The sequence below is a fragment of the Serinus canaria genome, chromosome 1 (assembly GCF_022539315.1).
Source record: "Serinus canaria isolate serCan28SL12 chromosome 1, serCan2020, whole genome shotgun sequence".
NCBI classification, from domain to species: domain Eukaryota; kingdom Metazoa; phylum Chordata; class Aves; order Passeriformes; family Fringillidae; genus Serinus; species Serinus canaria.
In genome coordinates, this window is record NC_066313.1 from 108,084,693 (window position 1) to 108,104,141 (window position 19,449).

The window sequence follows — 19,449 nt, forward strand, 5'->3', positions numbered from 1 at the left end:
GAGGCTGCACTAGCAATTCTGGACAGATAACTTCACATATTAATACATTTTCTCTTACATTCATAGTACTTTTAGGTGACAGTAATGCCATCACCTTCCTACTGAAGAGCATTAGCTACATTCATCAATGTAGCATCATCTGCTTCTCACAAACATATTAAAATAGGGAAACCCCACATTAGAAATATATCACATGCTTCAAGAGAAATCTAAAATACTCTTCATTCCCCTAAAAGGCAAATTCTGTGGGCAAGCAACTTGTGCTGAAACTGCAGACTCAAAAATAAATGTCAGCCTCTTTAATGGCTTAGGCAGAAGAGTATAAATTGAAGGGGAGTAATATAAAAACACAATAACAAAACAGCTGGATTGGTGCCATGAGGTGCTGAGTACTGTGCCTTGATGCAAGAACTAATTTATCCACTTGCTTACTCTTGCTCAAGTAAATGGTCTCCCTGGACTGGAACTGCAATTAAGTCCGTTCCAGTTTTAATTGGATGGGAGTGGAATTCTGAGTGCTTTGTGGGACTGAGCCCACTGAGAGTACCTTATACATCCACAGACACACACAAAACGTGTAAATCACTAAAAGGTGAACACTCACTAGTTCTCTATAAAAACCTGCTTTTAAGCCAAAACCTACCCTGATTCTACTTCTGGTCCCTTCAAGTTAAAAAGTCATACCTACATTTTTTCAATCCTTGTGGGGAAAGCAGGAGACAATTTTACAGCCAAGTGTGTGAATCCCTTAGCTCTAAGAAAGTATTGTCTCTGAACAAGACAGGTTGCATCAAGATGGATGGTTTTTCATGTCAGCCAGAGTCTCTGCCATCATATATCCTTAAAGGTATGTGTAAAACACTTCCCAATTTCCCAAAGGTCTCAGCTAGAGCACATCTTTGTGTGTTTGGTGTCAACGAGGCAGAGAAACTGGAGAGAGTGCTGAGAAAAATTATCACAGATAAAAAAGAATGAACTATGGAGAAAGACTGAAATGTTTTTCCTTAGCAGCAAATGGCCTGGGATGAGGGCAGGGGAGTAAGATTTTGTATTGGAATAATGTTCAGATATGTGCGAGGTTATCAAAAGAAAGTACTGAGTGGTTGTTCCCAAAGTCCAACAGAGATAAGAGAAAAAATTTACTCTCTCAGTTTACACAAACCAGCTTCAGAGTAGCTTTTAAGCAGCATTTTTAACTATGAGGTTAGGACAAGATACCTCAGGAGGCAAATCTCCTTTACTGCAGAACAGGAACAGACTAGACCACCTACAGTTTTCTAGAAGTCTGCACATCAGCAACTTCTGAATTCCCCTAACTTGCAAACCACCTAACTTTTAACATCCAGAGACATAAGCAGTAATTATTGAGCCAGCATTAGAGGAGGGGAAGGCCCTTTGCATTTGTGTGTCACTTGGTTGTTTGACCCAGGATGGTCAGCTGCATTTCATTTACTGCCTGCCCTGAGTAAGAAATCCCCATTTTCTGTTTGGGATAATTTGCTCAGACAGAGGATATTACTGCCAAAAAGCAGCATTGGTCTTGGCTGAAGAAATTCCCAGAGCAGAACCCCCCATTTTGCATCTCTAGAGTTAAATTTGCTATTATTACAGGTTTAATAATAATTACATGTTTATTGAATATGGCATCCTTACACACTGGCAAGATCAGGTTTACTTTGGTACAGACATGCCAAGGTATTACTGAAAAAGTCCTAATGAGAAATATTTTGCCAAATAATAAATCTAGTGTTTGAATGGCAATGCTACACCATTTAATTCCCCCAGTGCAGCAGACAAGCACTGATACACACACACCTATCTGACCACAAAGTAATAGAAATAGCCTGCTCAGGTGTTTTATTTCACAGTGGCAGGGAAAAGCCATGGTAGCCAAAAATCCATAGTTGGATTCTTCCAACCCTCTCTGAATAGTCAGATGCTCAGCTATATTTATTGAATGAATAAACTGGCAGAAAATAATGAAGTCATTTTTGCAGGAAGATGTCCATGATGGAACCATTAGCAAGTCTGACTGGAGACATTCAAAGACGAATAAATGAAAGCCCCTATTGTTATTCATTTCCAAAATGCTTTTCCATAATGGACATAGTTGCTAAATGTTTCTAGAATTTAGTACTGAAATTTCACAAGATACACACTCTAATGGTCCAGAATACATAAAACTGCATTGTAAAAACCAATGATGTGACAGACTAAAACTGTCATGTCAGAAAATCTTATTATGTGAGGATTCTGACATCCATATAAAATGAAATATAAGGGGGAATAATTGAGCTCATTCTACTTACCCCCTTACTACATGCTCTTTATTATTTTCTGACTGCAAGCACAGCTATTGGAAGGGGAGGGGAAAGGAGAGAAGAAGAAATGCCAATCTATCCATATGGCTATTTCATCACTGTAGTTTTCAAATAGAGGCATTAGAAGAAGAACACATACATTAGATGTTAGTTTTCAAGGGAGCAATGCATAAGAAAGCTCTTCTGGATTACCTGCAAAATTACTGCTTTGCTGCTAACAGCCTACAACAGATTGTTATTGCTAAAGGTTTTAATGAACATGTTTTGTCAGTAATAAAATTTGAAGACAGCTCTGCTAAATTTGGAAGTATAAAAATGCTCATAAGGAAAGGATAATGATCACTACTTACCAATTCCATACTTTTTCCTGTAATGTTCTTTAGTGAATTCATCACAATCACAGAGCAATATTTGCCTTCCCCAAACATTAATTACTGCCCCTATTTTCAAGTCACTGTCTTTGTAAAATTCCCGATGCACTGCTCCTGTCTAATAAAAGAAGGAACATTTATACAGCAGTTTTGTAAATCTCAGAATCACACCACCTTTGTTAACCCAGGTCATTATTGTGATTTAACAACCTTTGATGTCCATTTGTAAGTGTATTTCACCCCATCTTAAGCTCCTTCACTTTTACAAATGTGGGATTTACATACAGTAAATCTCAGTAGCTCTCATTTGAGCTACTCTCCAGTGGCAACACAATTTCATAAATAACTCTCTTTGTTGCAGAAGATAACAACCATAGAAATTACAAAAATTACAATAAAGATATTCAACAGCTGGAGGCACTCAATAATTTCTGACCTGCAGAACGTCCCGAATGTAATAACCTTTGTTTCTTTCTGACTTTCCCAACACATTGAGCAGAGTGTAATTGGTGATGGTGCCTGGATGATATGGAGCAGCAGGAGCATTCTGCAAGGAAAGAGACCAACTCTTCAGAAATATGGGTGACAGTGAAGAGAGAACTCTGCTACCTTAGAACCAGCAGGTTTGTTACACAGTGGCTGTTATTGTAGTATTTTCTGGGAGATTTTTTAGTAAATTCTAAGATTCTACTACCAAACCTAAAAGCCAAAAGTGTATATTCCAAAAGCCAGAATGTATATATGCCAGAAACAGCATTCAGAATCTTACTCCCCCTCCAAGGGTAATGTCTCCTTTCTCTTGGAAGCAAACAGAAAGCAAAGGTCAGCATACCCAAAGTACCACATCATTGTCAACATCTGCTTTAAAGGATATTATTTTGATTGGTAATAATTATAAAAACATGCAAAGAATCATCCAGGATTGGTCCTATCCACTACACAAACAGAGGAGATTCAAGTCAGCTTGATTTTGTTGGCAAAGATGTGTTTTTGTTTCTATTGTTAGTTTCAAAATTACAGAAGTAATTTATCCCAGTAATATCAAACTTAATACATATTTCTGTCACATTTTTTTAAAATTATGAATAAACTGCTGATGCAGGGTAATCAAAATGAGTTATTTTGTCTTACCACTTCTCCTGACCCCTCAACTTTTGATTCCTCTGCTGCCATTCTCAAAATTTCCAGAGGAAAAAGCCAGTCCTTAAAATTGCAACATGCACCTCAGTGGTCGAAGGGGTCTGATATCATAGAGCCACTGCTAAATCAGCATCTCAGAATACAGGACTTACAAGGTGAGAAAAGTGTAACATTTTGCTGGTAGGTTTTTATTACAAAAACTCATGTACATCTATGGTATCACAAATAGATTATCAGTGTTAGAAGGAAAGGAGGAAAAGACTCTCAGTATTTTATTCCATCTGTTGGCTGATGTTATTCTATCACCAGGATCTGTCAGGAGTGATACAGAAGTGTATCCAGATCAGTAATTTTATAATGATAACAGGTTACAGAGGATGCAAACCCTTTGAATATTTCCCTGAGTGGAGCCTTTCTCATGATTAATGCCCAAGAAGGCTTATTGATGGATTCCTATTGATTTTAATTGGCTTTGCTTAATGCCCCAAACCCAGAAACTCAATTTTAAGAAATCACACCAGATTTGCTATGAAGAGGTAATGTTATAGAATACTAAAACTGACTTTTCCAACGGCTGAAAATGTAAGTCATAGATCAAATCTGAATTCACCTCAGTCTTACATAAGCTTATCAATATTAATTTTCTTGTCTTCCATTATTGCAGAATTTTATTCATACAGCTACCTTAATACATTAATATAGGAGAAAGAAAATCATAAGACATGTCAATGACTAAATGCTCCTTTTAGTCTAAGCATGAAAAGCCTAAAGATATTTTTCCATCACTTATTAATTTACTACATGAGTATGTTTGCAAATCCTAAATCATGTAATTATGATTAATACTCTGAAAACACTTTCTAAAGATCATTACAATCTTAATACAGGATGTTCAAAACAAAGCAATCAATATTTCCTAATTAGTGGAAGAATTTTAAATTTTCATTGCTCACCTTTGGAAGCTTATCTCTTTTGAGGAAAAATGGAACTACATCCCGGCCTGAGTTTGGTGGTAAAATTTCTCTTATATCAATGGTGTCATCCGACAAATAATAACGAAGAACAAGTTCCCGTGGGTCAGAAATCTTTAATTCTGGGTCATTCCACACACAAGAAAACCCCAAAACTTGTCCATCAAACTCCAGAAATTGTTTCAAAGTATCAAAGCGCTCATAAGGGTGAAAAGGATTTGTGCTCTCCAGATATCTCTGGTAAAGGAGAAATTGAAAGAATTGTAATTAATGTATTTTTAATTATTTACTCTTAAAAACAGGATCACAACTGCAGGGTGCTGTCTAACCTTAGAACATAGGTTTAGGATTTTCAAATGACACCACACCATTACAATATATGAAATATGATTTATGTCATTATCAGAAAAGTATTTACAGGGTTGCTGTGCCCTCAGAAAAAAACATGAAAACAATTTTGGATTGGTTTTAATCCTTGTTTTTCTTGCAACAAGGTCCTCTAGATCAGAGAATTGTTAAATTATTTACAGTACAGCTCATATTTTCAAGAAACTGCCTGTGGTAATCAGATGACTAGAACGCCAAATAGCATCACTCTTCCTGATTTACTTCCTTAAAAATCATTTCTTACAGATAATGTGGTGTAAAGAATCAATTCATTCTTTTCCCTTTGGCATTTTCTGTCATTCAACTTTAAAACATAGATTTTTAACTTTTGATTCATGCTACACAGTTGGCAGGTACTGGGTATGTTTGTTCTCCTCTCAAAACACACCCATGGGTCTGATAAGAAACAGCAAATGTTCAGCTAAAGATACTTTCCAGCTCATGTGACAAGGTGCTTCCTGCAGTCATGGTTACTGCAAAAACAGTAGCACTGGGTTAAACTGGGTGCCAGGATGCTGATCCAGTCCAAGGACTGCATTTCTATACTGTTAGTTCACATCTGTAGATGTGACCTGAACAGTGTTTTTCACAAGTCCAAATCCACATGACCAAAGTGCATTAAAAGGGATGAGATAATCCTTATCATCTACAAAATTGCTTCCAAAGAAGACACTGATGAGACAATGTGAGCTGAACTGTCTAAACAGAAAACAATGTTGACTGTGGACAGTTTATATTGTTGTCTATATTTCTCTTTATCCACTAACACCCCTTCTGGCCTTAAAAATCTGTGAGGGAAAAGGCCCATTCTTTCAGAGCATCAAATCTTAAAATAAGGAGAGCAGAACCAAGTTATTTACCTTCCCAGTGCTCTCTTTTCTCCTTCCTGACCCTTGAAGATGCAATTGGCAACAAAACACAGCCACAGAACCAGGTAACACCATTGTCATCCATGGAATACCATCTCCAACAACACAGGAGGAATTTCTTCATGGAAAGGGTTCTTAAGCATTGGAAGGGAATGCCCAGGGAAGTGGTGGGACTCCATCCCTGGAGGTGTTCAAGGAACATATGGATGTGACACTCAGTGCTCTGATCAGGGTGACAAGGTGGGGATTGGTCACAAGTTGGACTTGATGATCTCAGAGGTCATTTCTAACCTAAATGGTTCTGCAATTCTGTGAAATATGAGTCTAAATGGTTTACTGCACTTTCCACTGGCCTCATTTTCTATCCCATCCCATTCCTTACCTTCCTTCATACCTTCATTTTCCAGCCATGTACTAGGAGTCCAGTGAAAACCAATTTAATTTTGCTCGAAGTAGCCCAGAGCAATCAAAAAAAAATTACCTTCCACAAATTAGGTGGTAATTTTTTCAAAGAAAAGTGAAAAAAGGCAACAAGAATCTGCTAAATAACTTTTCTGGAATTTCTCAACAACTGAGAACATGAAGGCATAGATTTTTGTAATTTTTTGTCTTCTGAAGCTCTTATTTCTCAAACCTTTTTTCCCTCTCCATTCTCTTTAGGGATTGATATGCCAAATTCTTGAATGTTTTGCTTGTTGTTAAAAAAAATTAAAACCTAAGTGGGTTATGCACTATCTTACAAAATGTTGACACAGTCTGACAGTATCAAGACAACTCAGCATGTGTTTATATACACAGCTGTTACCTACAGGGGCTGAGTAAGGGAAAAGAAACCCATGGCCAGGCTGAGTCACCACAACACAGAACCAGATGTGCTACAAATTCTGCTTTTCACTAGGAAACTGCACAAGCCTGGCAGCATTAGTGAAGAGAAACCAACTTGTTAGCCTGAGAGTGTTTCAGAGACATGGAAATTGTCCTACACATCTCAGTCACAGTCACCTTGCATTAGTGCTGCTGAGGCCCACAGCAGTTTTCTCACTGGGAGCACTGAGGATGCCACAGACACAGGCAGTATTTGCTGCTTCCAGAGGACCAGGCTAGATATGTCACTACAGCCTGCATATGCTGGGCCAACAGTCCTAAGAGTCAGGTCAAGTGCCATTTGCACTTATATTAATCAAGAAAAACAGAACTGAAAGAAACTTGTCATTAATCACAACAGAAAACATCACTCCCATTACTATTCCCAGAGGGGAAAAAATAAATAAAAACAAACAACAAATCCTGCAAAGGGGAAATCCACATAGAATCTAGGAGTTGTGAGTGAGATTTCTGGAAGTGTGTGTTTGTGTATATGTGATCCCATACACTTACAAAAGAGGGAGGTAAATAAAACCTCACAAGTCTTAAAACTGCAGAACACTGGGTTCTGTATGGCAGAAGAATTTGCTTTACACATGTAAAGAACATGTTAAAAACATGTTGGAGTAGAGATGAAAGATAACATATGAATAGAAGAAAGGAGTCTGCAGGAAGCCATGGGTGGGCTGGAACCACAATTCCAATTAGATCTTCCTTTAAACACTTTTAAAGTGTTTATCATCATTAGATTAGCTCAAGCAAAATCATAAGTAGAACATGTAAATTACAAATAAAACATGTAATAGGTACATCATTTTTTTCTTTTCCGTTTAATACTGAAGGGCTTATATTATTTTTCCTAATTAATTTTATTCTGTTTTAAAATATGTACAAACACATCAAGAGAAAATTATGTATATAGTACAATGAGGCACATACCAAAATATTTAAATCCAAGTTTTCTCTTGGGATTTACTCTGTTGAAATAGCTGCTTTCTATTTGATATTAAAGAAATCATGTATGTAATGCATATAAGAAATATGCATTCAAATAAAGTTTTACTCAAATCAAGTTTTCCCCACTGCTGCCCCCCCCCGACCTTTTGTCTCGCTGTGGTGTATGGGTCGTCTGGACGGCTTGCAGGAGGATTTAGTCTGATTCCTAACTTCCTCAGGAAATTTTTTGTGTACAGGTCACAATCTATAATCTTATATTTTCGGCCATAAAGGGTTATTTCTGTGTTGATATTGAAATGATACATAGTGTAGAACTGATCCTCATGAGGAGGTGGAAGTGGAACAAGGCCCCGTCGTAAAATAGTTCCTGGAAAACAGAGTAAATTCATTAGGTAAACAATATTTGCTCTGAGGATCCTGACAGAACCAGGTTTAGAGAAGAAAAACCTGCCTTAGCAGGGAAAAAAGTATGACTTATCAGGGAACATTGAACTGACATTGAACTGAGCTTCCTTAAGGAGCACATGGAAAGTAGAGACAAGAGAGGTGAGTTGGGCTGATTGCTGGTCTGAAGCAAAGAATCCATCTTGAAAATACAGAGCCATGACCTCATAACCCACAGTCTCACAGGAACAGTATCCAAAAGAGAAAGAAAGGAGAGGAGAGAGAAGAAAAAAGAGAGATATTTTAACTTTGATAAAGTAATCAAATACTTACATTTTCTTACTCATAGTCTTTAAATGAAAGGACTGTTATCCTGACAGCATTAAATTTTATTCCTTTTGAAGATTAAAAGACAAGGAAACTGCTATTGGCCTATCAGCTGAAAACTCTCAAATACATTGATTAATTGGGTGATGCTTCAAAAGTACTCACTGCTTGTGAGCAAGAGACTGGAGCATCTTGCAAATGAGGAAAGGTTGAGAGAGCTGGGTCTGTTCAGTCTGGAGCAGAGATGACTCAAGGTGGGGTAAACATATCAAAGTTTACAGAAACCTGATGGGAAGGAATGAAGAAGATGGAGCCAGGCTCTTTTCCATGGTACCCATTGGCAGGATGACAGTAAATTAAAAGATACAAAATTCCAGCTGAGCACACAAACCCACTTTTTTACTGTGAGGGGGATCAAATACTGGAACAGGCTCTCCAAAAGGGTTGCAAAGTCTCCATTCTCAGAGAAACCCAAAAGGACATGGCCCTGGGCATCTGGCTCCAGTGATTCTGCTTGGAGCAGGAGCATGGACTAGAAAAGCTTAAGGTATCCCTTCCAACCTCAGTGATTCAGGGATACTACAAATGTTTCAGAAATAACTTACAGGAATTTTAGAACCAACTTAAGGGGTCCTGTGGAGAGAGGGGATAAAGAGAGGCAGAGCAGAAGGGAGAAAGATACCATTCTGTGCTTTGGTGTTTGAAGGGCCTTGTTCCTAGGTTAGTCCATGGAAATTCTTTATTGTTCCCTTTATTTCCCTATAGACTAATTTGTATGAAATACCTTTCTTTACACATTATCAGAGTTGTTTGTTAAGTTCTAATTCCTACAATGAAAATATATCCTTAATTTTTCAGGGGAATAAAGCAACAAAGCAGATTTACTTTATATTCCCATTAAAATAATTGTTTAAGACCCATTCATCATCCTGATGTTTCACATATACTGAATCCAACATTCTGATTACTGACCTTTGACTGTAAAATATACTTGAACCTCTATCTGCTTAAGCATATTATACACTTATTTAGGATGTATCCTCATGAAAGGTGCTAGAAAATGGGAGATGTAGCACATTTTAATGGGATGTAAAACTGCATTGCATTAGATTTAAAAAACCATATACTTTAAAATATTTTACCTGATTTTGGCTAATTCGTAGGTCAATCAACAGATAATGGGGTAAGTCTGAGCATGCAAATCCTTTTGAATCACCACTCTAACTAAAACATAATGGTTGATGATCTTCTACTATGAGGTGTTTTCAGAGATTATATTCACTTCAGGTTTGGTGAATCAGCCTCTGTTTGTTTTTCATATCACTTTCAAGGGTGAAACACAGATACCCATTTTGTTCTGAGGGAGAATTTCTTTCCTAATGGAAAATGTCTTGTAAAGATATTATCTGTAGCAACCCTTTGCTTTTATTAGGTATCACTGTGCCTGATGTACACATGTAGAGGGTACATTTCATAATGTTGAATTTGAAATTTAATAAAACCTGATCAGCTGGGGTTAGGTCTCATCATTTTAAAATTGTTCTTCCTTCTGGAAAATAATACATTTAATCTAGAAATTTGTTGCAAGATGTTAAAGGAACATCTAATTGTGCAGTTTTCAGGTTGCTCAGGATGGATTGCTATTCCTGATGGTTCTTTGGCTGTCAGTTTATTGAGCAGGATATGCTACTTCACCATCAAGCATTGATTTAAATATTTGCATCTGGTCAGACTAAGGCTCTGTTCTACTGTGCTCTTGGGAAGGGAGTTGGGGTACTGCTTTGCACCACAGTGGTGGTGGCACTGAGCTCCCACACCATAATTTGTGACATATCTTCTTTGCTCTTGGGGCTTTGGGTTATTTGGCAACCCCAGGAGCTGCTTAAGGAGATCTCACTAGTAGTGAAGGCCTTTTGAAAATGAAGCTGGGAAGAAAATGATCTGGTGTCTGCTGCTTCTCTTCTCTGTAGAAGAAATTAAATGGTATCCAGAGTTTCCTCAGCACAGCTCTCTGACTCTGCACAGCTCAAGAGTGCACTAGAGAGAGGAGATGAATGAGTAATACCTGGAGTTTGTACACACTTTGCTTGCACAGAAAGGAGGAGAAGCCATCACTATCATTCTTGCAACACAAAGAATTAATCCCAATAAACAAGGAAGCTTCTTACATTTACTTACTCACCCTTCCAGAACATAGCAAGGTCATGATTTGGCCACCATCAAATATGGCAAAATCACAATTATTTCAAGGCCTTGGGGGAGACTTAAACTCTTAGATAATTTTTTATATTGGAGGAGCTGATGCAACTTCACTTTCCCACTTGTACTTTCCTCTTCAGCCAGCCGGCCTTGGGAACCCAGCCAGGAGGCAGCTCCACTCTCTTTTTCAGCTGGCTGACCTTGGGGAAACCAGCCAGCTGCTCCACTCTGCTCTGGCTTGCAGAGTCTGGATTGCACTGGAAGCTACAGTCATCCCCACAGGAACAGAAATGACCTTTTGATAAGACATTATCAGCCAGCCACAGTCCTGTTAACTGGGAATTATATGTACAAAACACTTGCAACTGCCATACGTAGCCTGGCTCTCTATGGGAGTTGTTTTTTTTATACTGAAAGAGTAATTATCATTCTAGCTGTGGAAGAAGCATTTGGAGTTTTTTATGTGGTCAAGTTTACTGTCCTTCTCTCCTTATCTTGGCTTGGGCCTTGTGCACTGTGATTGTCCTGCTGTTTCTTGCTTTGATTCTGGTTTCTCAAGTTCAAGGTCTCTGCATTCTCTCCTCAGTAGAGATTTCCTCTAATGTTTCTAATATTTGCCAAATAGCAAGGCAGTATTCAAAATTAAATTAAGTTTAAATTTCAGCTATTAAATAGCAACCTTGTAAGTCCAAATTCATGTCCTAGTACAGCAGCCACTTTCATAAAGCAGTTTTTAAAATCACTGAAACATTTCCCACAGATCATTTACTTCATTAGTTTGAGATTTTGATCAATGGTAAAAACACATTTTCTTGTTTTTTTTCTCTGAAGCCAATTTGTTTTAGTTTTGTAAAATCGCAATTCAATTTAGAATTTCTTCTAACTTTTTTGACCACTGTTCCTTCACCAGATCTTCCTGCAGTCTGCAAACCTGTCCAAATTTCTTTCCACAAAACCACAAGCACTATAAGAGTACAATGGGAAACTACTGCATTCCTCCAATCCCACCATTCCCAGACACTCATTCAGACCATCGAAGTCTCATTTGTGGGTTATGGCACAAGCGCTGGTAATCCCATGGCCTCAAGGCATTAACCAGCCAAGACACCCTTGATCTACCCTGCCATAGCTCTACCTTCTCTCCAAGAAGCCTCCCTAAAACAGCCAAGCCAGCTGTCTGGTTTTCATCTTTTTTGACAGGGCAAACATCCAAGTTAGTGTGACCAGTATCTTCTGCCTTCAACAGTTTAATTCTACTTTACCCATCACTGGTTTTTGCTGTCCTTCCTTTACACACCCCCTTTCCTGGCACTGCAACTCTCCAATTCTTCACACAGACCAAGCCCATCCTGCTCCTGATGTCCTCACACATTTTTCTTCATGCACCTGTGCTCTTTTGTTCAGTGCAGTTTGCCTTTTAGCAACCCAAGCTCTCCTACAGCTGAACTCTCCTCTACAAATCCCTGGAATTTTAATTAACTGAAAAGTTGTATTTCAGCAGATGTGCAGAGAGCAGTATAATGGTCAGGATCCTGAACTTCAGTTCAGTTCAGCTCCTCACCCTGTTATGACCTTTTCTGTATGATCCTGGGTAAGATTTTCATTCCTTTGTGCTGCAGTTTACCAGCTCCACAATGCAGACAGTTCCACTCCTGTTGTTCTTGGGCTTAAAAATTCCCAGTCAGGATAAAAAAATTTAAACAATGTAAGATAAATAGATAGAGAGAGAGAATTATATTAAAAGAGGAAATGGGACAATTCTTTATTGAAAATTGTAAGATTAGCAGTTCATGATTTAGCATGTATTTTTAAGAAATATTGATTTTGCATGTATTCAACATCAAATATTTAGAGCCTTTAACATAATAACTTTGTCACTGGTCTTCGATAATGGAGCACAAGGTCAAATTCCAAGTGCATGAGAGTAGAGAATCCTCTGATGGGTGTCTCCACCACCTCTTTCACTCCACATCATATTAATTTCTAGGACAACAAGAATATTTATGTAGATGTTTATAATAAAGTACAGGCCCTGTATTTATGCATCAACTGTGAAGCCCAAACACATTCCAAATAGTCCTTGGGCCTTTCAATCTACAGTTTTTCGTCCTTCCTAAACAAAACCAATACACAGAGGTTCCTTACCAGACCAGGTACCAGTGACAAATAAATTAAGTGCACTTTGGAGATCCTGGAACATTTATTTTTAATGCATCAGGTAAATATGTTGCACATACATATTTATCCCACATAAAGTACTCAGACAATCTCATAGAGACTTTCAAAACATCCTTGCATGGAAGACTGAGAAAATTCTTGTTTCTCTCTAATACTATTCAGTTAGTTTTAGGTCCAGTATCAAAGGTGACTCCAATAATCATTAACACAAGATACAACCAAGGAAAGAGGAGGAAATTGTAGCCTTCCTGTCACCAAAAGAACAGGACTAGACTGCCAGGAACATTAGGGCTGAAGAGGCAGCCTGCACAACCCATAGTACAAAAACAATGAAAATAACTCCTTCAAAGGAATCAGCTTTGAATTTACTTTATCCTGCTCTAAAGAATCTGGCTTCCACCTTCTCTTTTAAAGGCATCACCTCTGACTCTCTGTACTTCCTTTGTCAGTGGACATTTCCTCTAAGCCACAAACCCCAGAAGTAGCTGCTCCCACTCTTGGGGCACACAAGTCAAGGAAATGATGATGTCTCTCCCACGATGATGTCTCTCATGTCTTACATATGGGTGCAGGCTGGGGGGAAGGGAAAGAGCCCCAATATGATTTTCTTCACAAGAAAAAGCACTTGCCCAGGTACGAATAGGACAAGGTTTCATTGCATTCAAAATCAGTCCCTGCTGATGAACCTACAAAACTTCTGGCAGGAACCACTCAACACAGGAACAGCAGTGCCTGAAATACCATTTTAAGAGATTCACTGGCAATTTTATCCCAGTCCTAACAGTAATGATGCACACAACACCTTTAAATATTATCTTATTCTGTAGACAGAGAAATTGATAGCATCTGCTGATCTGGGAAAAGAACAGGGTAGTTAAATGGTTAACTTATTTTTGAAAATTGCTGTGCTAAGAATGTATAAAATGTACAAAACATCTTTGGGGACTGGGAGGTGCAGCCATCCCAAGACATCCTGCTTCTCTGGATTATATCCCTTGAAAACTTTTAATTCTGGCAGCAACCCATAAACACCAAGAAGCAGCAGCTGTGTTCCCCCTCTGCAACAGGATGTTGACCGCTAGATCACATTTTCTTAATATAAACCAAGTCCAGTAATACCCCAGTAAATCAGCACTGCAAACCCTCCTCCTGAAGTCCTCAGGCTGGTCCCAGAGCAGGGCTGTGACACTGAGGCAAGGCAGCTCCTCAACTTAAAAGGCATCAAGGAAGAATTACTGTGCCAAGGACACTTTAATCTTAAAAGAACCAAAATCCAGAGGCACAGAAGACTCTTGTCTTCAATTATGGCAGAGACACTGCAGTAGCTTATGAACAATTATGGAGCTGCTGCCACAGAACTCCCTGTCAGTGCCAAGATGGGAGGAGACAGGCTGAGGAATGGAGATCTAGAACACAAATTGTTTTTGCAGGACTGACACAACACTGACAAAGACCTTACCGCCATATGATTTCAAACTACTATATTAGAGAAAAAATTATATGTTTGAGAAGGGGAGGGGATTCAGCCTTAGAGAACCCACATCTTGAGAAACTAGAATTCACATCATGATCTGTAACAAGAAAAGACAATTATACCTGTGCATTTACACCCCAATTTAGCTATAAGAACTCATATTATATATCCTTTGGAATGGACCAAGACTGCAGAGAAGAGTCATAAAGGGGAGGAAAAAAGGTGCCAATAAAAACAGATACCTTGATTTATGCCACTGTCTTTCACTACAGGCTCAGTCACTTGAATTGTATCATCTTCAAGGTAGAAATATATTTTACAGTGCCTGATTCTATAGAGCTCTTGATGTTTTTCAGGCACTTCTTCTTCAAAATAGGCATCAAAACACAACACCTATTAAAAACAATAAATAAATGTAAAGCAGCAAAATCTCCAATGCTTTAGCAAAATGTGTGAAATTAACTTGTAAAGGTCATAAGTAACTAAATGTATGGATTTCAGGAGGTAGATTTATTTCTCAGAAATGTAAGAACAGAAATCCACATTAAAGCACATAAATATAAAATTCTTTGCTTGGTGTTTTTATTATCACAACATGTAAGCAGAGATGGAACTCTAAAGAAATAAATCAGATACAAAACTATCAGCAGGTTGCATGGAAAATCTTCCAAACAAAGCATTTCTGATAACACAATGAGCTGCCTAGGTACTGAAGCAAATTTTAGACTGCTATTCTATGAATTACTAGAAAATACAGTGCATGATGACAGCAATGGCTTTACCATCAAGGTAAGTGGAAAGAGTTCTTTTTAAGCAGATCCTGCAAGTGTTCAAATGAATAGTACTGAAGACTATCAGAGAGAAATAACATTTTTCAGGAGGTATTTACAGCTGTGCAATGTTGGCATTTCAAAACTTCCTTGGTTCTGCAGTTCAGTGAGTGGGGAAACTACACAGAGTGTAGCAACTTCTCTTCATGGTCTCTTGTAACAGCAATAATGCAAATAAAACCCCACTTTCACAGGGATGTGCTCACTGGCCCTCATACCTGGAGATCCCAGCTCAAACTCAGACACCATTACACAAATTTTGCACTTCTTGTTATGAGTTTTTAATCACCAACACCAATGTTAAGGGAACATGAGAGATGTATCTACTTCCTAGGGCATTATCTAACAGGATTCTTGCAATAGTAAGTATGTGCAGGAAGGCATTAATTAAAGCAGGTTTCCATCCTGTCCCCCCAATACATTTGGGTCAAATGATTGTTAATTTGTACTTAATTTTCCATACTGGTTATATTTAATAAATGCAATTACCTTTACTCTTCATTCATCAGACAACCTGAAGCATTGAAAAAAAAAGACAGTTTAGCCATTCCCTATGTTTCAACAAGCATCTAGCACACCATGAGTTGGAAATGTTTGAAATCTAATAAGCTGGCTGAGCTCCCTGCATGACAGAACACCCTGGTTAATAGTCTGCACTCCTTTTGCACATGCCTTTGGGAATCTCAAAGTGCCTCCATGAGTATTCATGGAGTACTCATGAGTACTCTGTCATCCAGAGATTTTATAACACCTCATGGACAAAAACAACCTCCTTTTCTACATCTGGGAAGAAAGAAGTAGCAGCCTGCCCAGGGGCACACAACAACAGCAACCCTGTCTCCTGCTCAGACTTCTCAGTCACATTCCCTTCTCTCAGGCAGGCTAAGTGCAAGATGAGAATAACTGTCTTTCCAGAAATTATTTCAAAGGCTCAGATCCCACTGATTTTCAGCGACCATTGAACAGTATGACAGACACATTTTTGGCATCAACTCTCCTGCACTGAGACATCCACCACTGGAGAAATAAAATTTAAATTATAATCAAATTACATAACCATTACCTGTTAAACCTGATGGCATTAGATCTTCACACAAAGGAATCTAGAAAACTCAGTTACAGTTTAACTAGTACAACATGCAAGTTTCTGAACAACGTACAGATTTAAAAACATATTTAAAAATTAATACTTGTCCACATTTTAAAACTGTGGATTTCACTTTTTCATGTATCAAACACAAAAACACTGGACAACACGTCTGACATACAACAGAGGCAACACAAACATCAATCTGCAACATCTCTTCCTCTTTCAGTTTGTCTCAACACTGGTGCAGAGTGCCATTTTTGGTGACCAAATGATCCTTCCTGGCCTCCAGCTACTGCTCTTGAATGACCAGGGCTCCTGGTCATTCTTGAACACTCCAGTGGACATAAAAGGTGATCTGGTAGAACCACATTATCCCAGTCTGAACATCCTGTGCTTCAGCTGACAAGGATCAGAATTTCATTCCTCACCCAGCTGCTGATAACCCATGAAATCACTCAAAACATGGAAACTTCTGCACTCTCTTGTCCCTATTCTGCCAGTCCCACTAGAATGCTCTTCAAGAGCTCTGCTTCATCACTAATTGTTCTTAATTTTGTCAATGATCTCTTCTGAGAACAGTTGTCTCATGAGACACCAGCCAGGCAAAGCAGACTGTTTGCACAGAACTCCAAGCCCAATCACATCTTTAATACACTGGATTTTTTTCTTTCTCTGAGCACACACCTATGCCCTGGTTTATCCCATTTGAGGAGGTTGTACAGGTTCTTTTGCACTCACACTTTATTCTCTTTACACCCTTATCAACATGCTAGTGTGTGACTGAAATATATGCAGCAACCAACTGAAATTTTACAGATCAAAGCAGATTACTTGGGAAGTGTGAGGAGGGAAAGGAACAGAAATGAAGATTACTTACTTTTCATTTTGGACCAAAGTTAGTCTTAAAAATACTCAAAATGTAACATTTCCTAACTGGAGTCTCATCTGCAGTACAGAACTACAAAGTTCCCATCCCACTCCTTAAAAAATTAAATGTAACCTATGAAAACCAAAAATAACAAATATTGAATAAACTCTGCAGCACTTTGCAAAGTGCCACAAAGGTTCTCTGGCACCTGTGATAGTCAAATTATAAATATCATTCCAAGCCCAGGAGGCCTTGTGTGTGTACTTAATCATACAAGAAATTAAATTTACACCTGCTTTCTATTAGGCACGTGAAACTACAAAGACTACTTCTCAGCTTACTTAATAATGAAGTTTTATGCCGGTCTTTCTTCCAGTTGCTATGGTACTATTGTAAGTTAGCAGCCAAAGTGGTAAGAAAGCAGCTTACATTTCAAAAGAAAAACACCTACTCAGACCTTTTTTCATTAAGTGCATTCTGCTGAGTCCCAAACTGCAGCTCTGGAGGACAGAGCTGCATTCCAGGCTCTTAACTGGGGAAGCTAAATTACTTGGATAGTGAGTGCCCTGTAACAAACTGCCATTAATACAAACACATGAGCCCTCCAGAGGCCAATTCTGAACCTGCAGACTCCTGTCCTGGACTGCCCTGTGGATGCAAAGATGGATTAGATCAGGAATGGCCAAAGGCCAGCAAGCTCCTCTCACCAGCCAAGGCCAGGAACTGATGCTCACTGGAAGGTCCCTCTGCCTCCTACTGAACCCCTTGATTCTATAGGCTTGGATTCAAGGCCTGAGGAGGCAATACACCCTCCTTGTTCCAAGAAGGGAGTAGGAGAAGCAAGTCCAGGTCTGGCTGAAGCCTTAACACCTGGGCACACTGGACCAGGTCATACCCAAGCATGTTGCTCTGTGAGCAACACCAGGGATCTCAGAGGCAAAGCCAACCAAAGGCATGTGAGCTGTTCAAACCTAACATTTTCTTCTTGTAGTTCTGCTCTACCAAAAATTAATGCGTAATCGTACTCCAGTTACCTGCATGGTCTCTCTTTTAAAGCAAAAATTATGAGATTTGCCTTTCTTCCCAATATTTAAATACCATAATCATTTAGTCATGCAACAATTCTGCTGAATGATTCCTTTTTCTGGATCATTTTCCTTTCCCGATTGTAGGCTTTTTGCTTTAGAAATAAAACATCTCTAAGTAGAATTTAATGTGAATTTAAACATAGCAAGCAACAACAATGTGCTACAAAATTCCTGTCATCACGGGTTACAGTTATTTGATAACTCTCTAACTTAAAAGGTGACACTAAATTATGCAAAAAATCCCAAACCAAACAAAAAAAAACCACCAAAACCCAAAACCAACCAAACAAAAACAAACACACATAAAAAAACAAACCCTCATTTTAAATGTCTGTGGCTGTATCAGACATACACAATTATACAATAACAAATTATACAGAAGTCCAGAAGTCAACAGGACTTAGAGCATGCAACCATGATGGGATGAGTGAATCCCAAGCATGTAGCACTTCACTGAGTTTAATGATTCCCAAGTGCCCAGACACACTTTCTCCTCAACTGGGGATTACGTTACATTCATTCTTACCAGCTTGCCAAATAATTCCCTTACTGTCATCATTTTCACTAAAAAGAAATATGCTTCCCACCCCCTTATTTTTGTTAAATCCTGTAGATGCATTGCAATACAGAAACATTTATATATATTGTTGTTATGTTTATATTAATTGTCCAATACATTAATATAATGAAAAAAATACCCACTACCACTCTTTTTGTCTATCTAGGAGCTTTTTTGGCATGCACAAAAATAATCTTCTGAAATCTAATGGAATTTCATCATTATACTCTGTCCTATTGTAGCTATTCATCAAAAAAAAAAAGTTTTCTACATACTACATACCTGCTTGTCAAATGCTATCCAAGAAGGAGGACCACTTCCTACTCCCTCAGGAAACACACTGCTGGTAATTTTCAGGGTCTGACCAGGTAACAGTTCACCTCCTATTCCAGGTTTATCTTCAAACAGCTTCCGAACATTATTGCTATACCCGCAGATCTGTGATCTGTGGAAATTTTCTCCCCCAGTCTGTCAAAAATGCAGAAGAAAAAGAGAAAAAAAATTCTCTGTTTTTGATTTTAAGTCCATGATAGCTGACCATCCAGCAAGGAGAATTAATCATGCAAAAGTTT

General features: G+C 38.4%; 1 protein-coding gene across 4 annotated transcripts in view; it reads right to left on the reverse strand.

Annotated features, from left to right (window-relative positions):
- Positions 1-19,449, reverse strand: part of EFHC2 (EF-hand domain containing 2) — a 58,638-nt gene that overhangs the window by 30,196 nt on the left and 8,993 nt on the right. For 3 of the 4 annotated variants that reach the window (XM_030233971.2, XM_050978878.1, XM_050978871.1), the window contains exons 2-7: positions 19,160-19,345; positions 14,685-14,835; positions 8,024-8,247; positions 4,786-5,040; positions 3,129-3,239; positions 2,672-2,810 (exon numbers count right to left, since the gene is read on the reverse strand). In XM_030233971.2, coding sequence (XP_030089831.1) covers positions 2,672-2,810; positions 3,129-3,239; positions 4,786-5,040; positions 8,024-8,247; positions 14,685-14,835; positions 19,160-19,345 — 1,066 coding nt within the window. Of the gene's footprint in view, positions 1-2,671; positions 2,811-3,128; positions 3,240-4,785; positions 5,041-8,023; positions 8,248-14,684; positions 14,836-15,761; positions 15,787-19,159; positions 19,346-19,449 lie in introns of all 4 variants that reach the window. The other variant, XM_050978885.1, reaches the window with a different exon arrangement.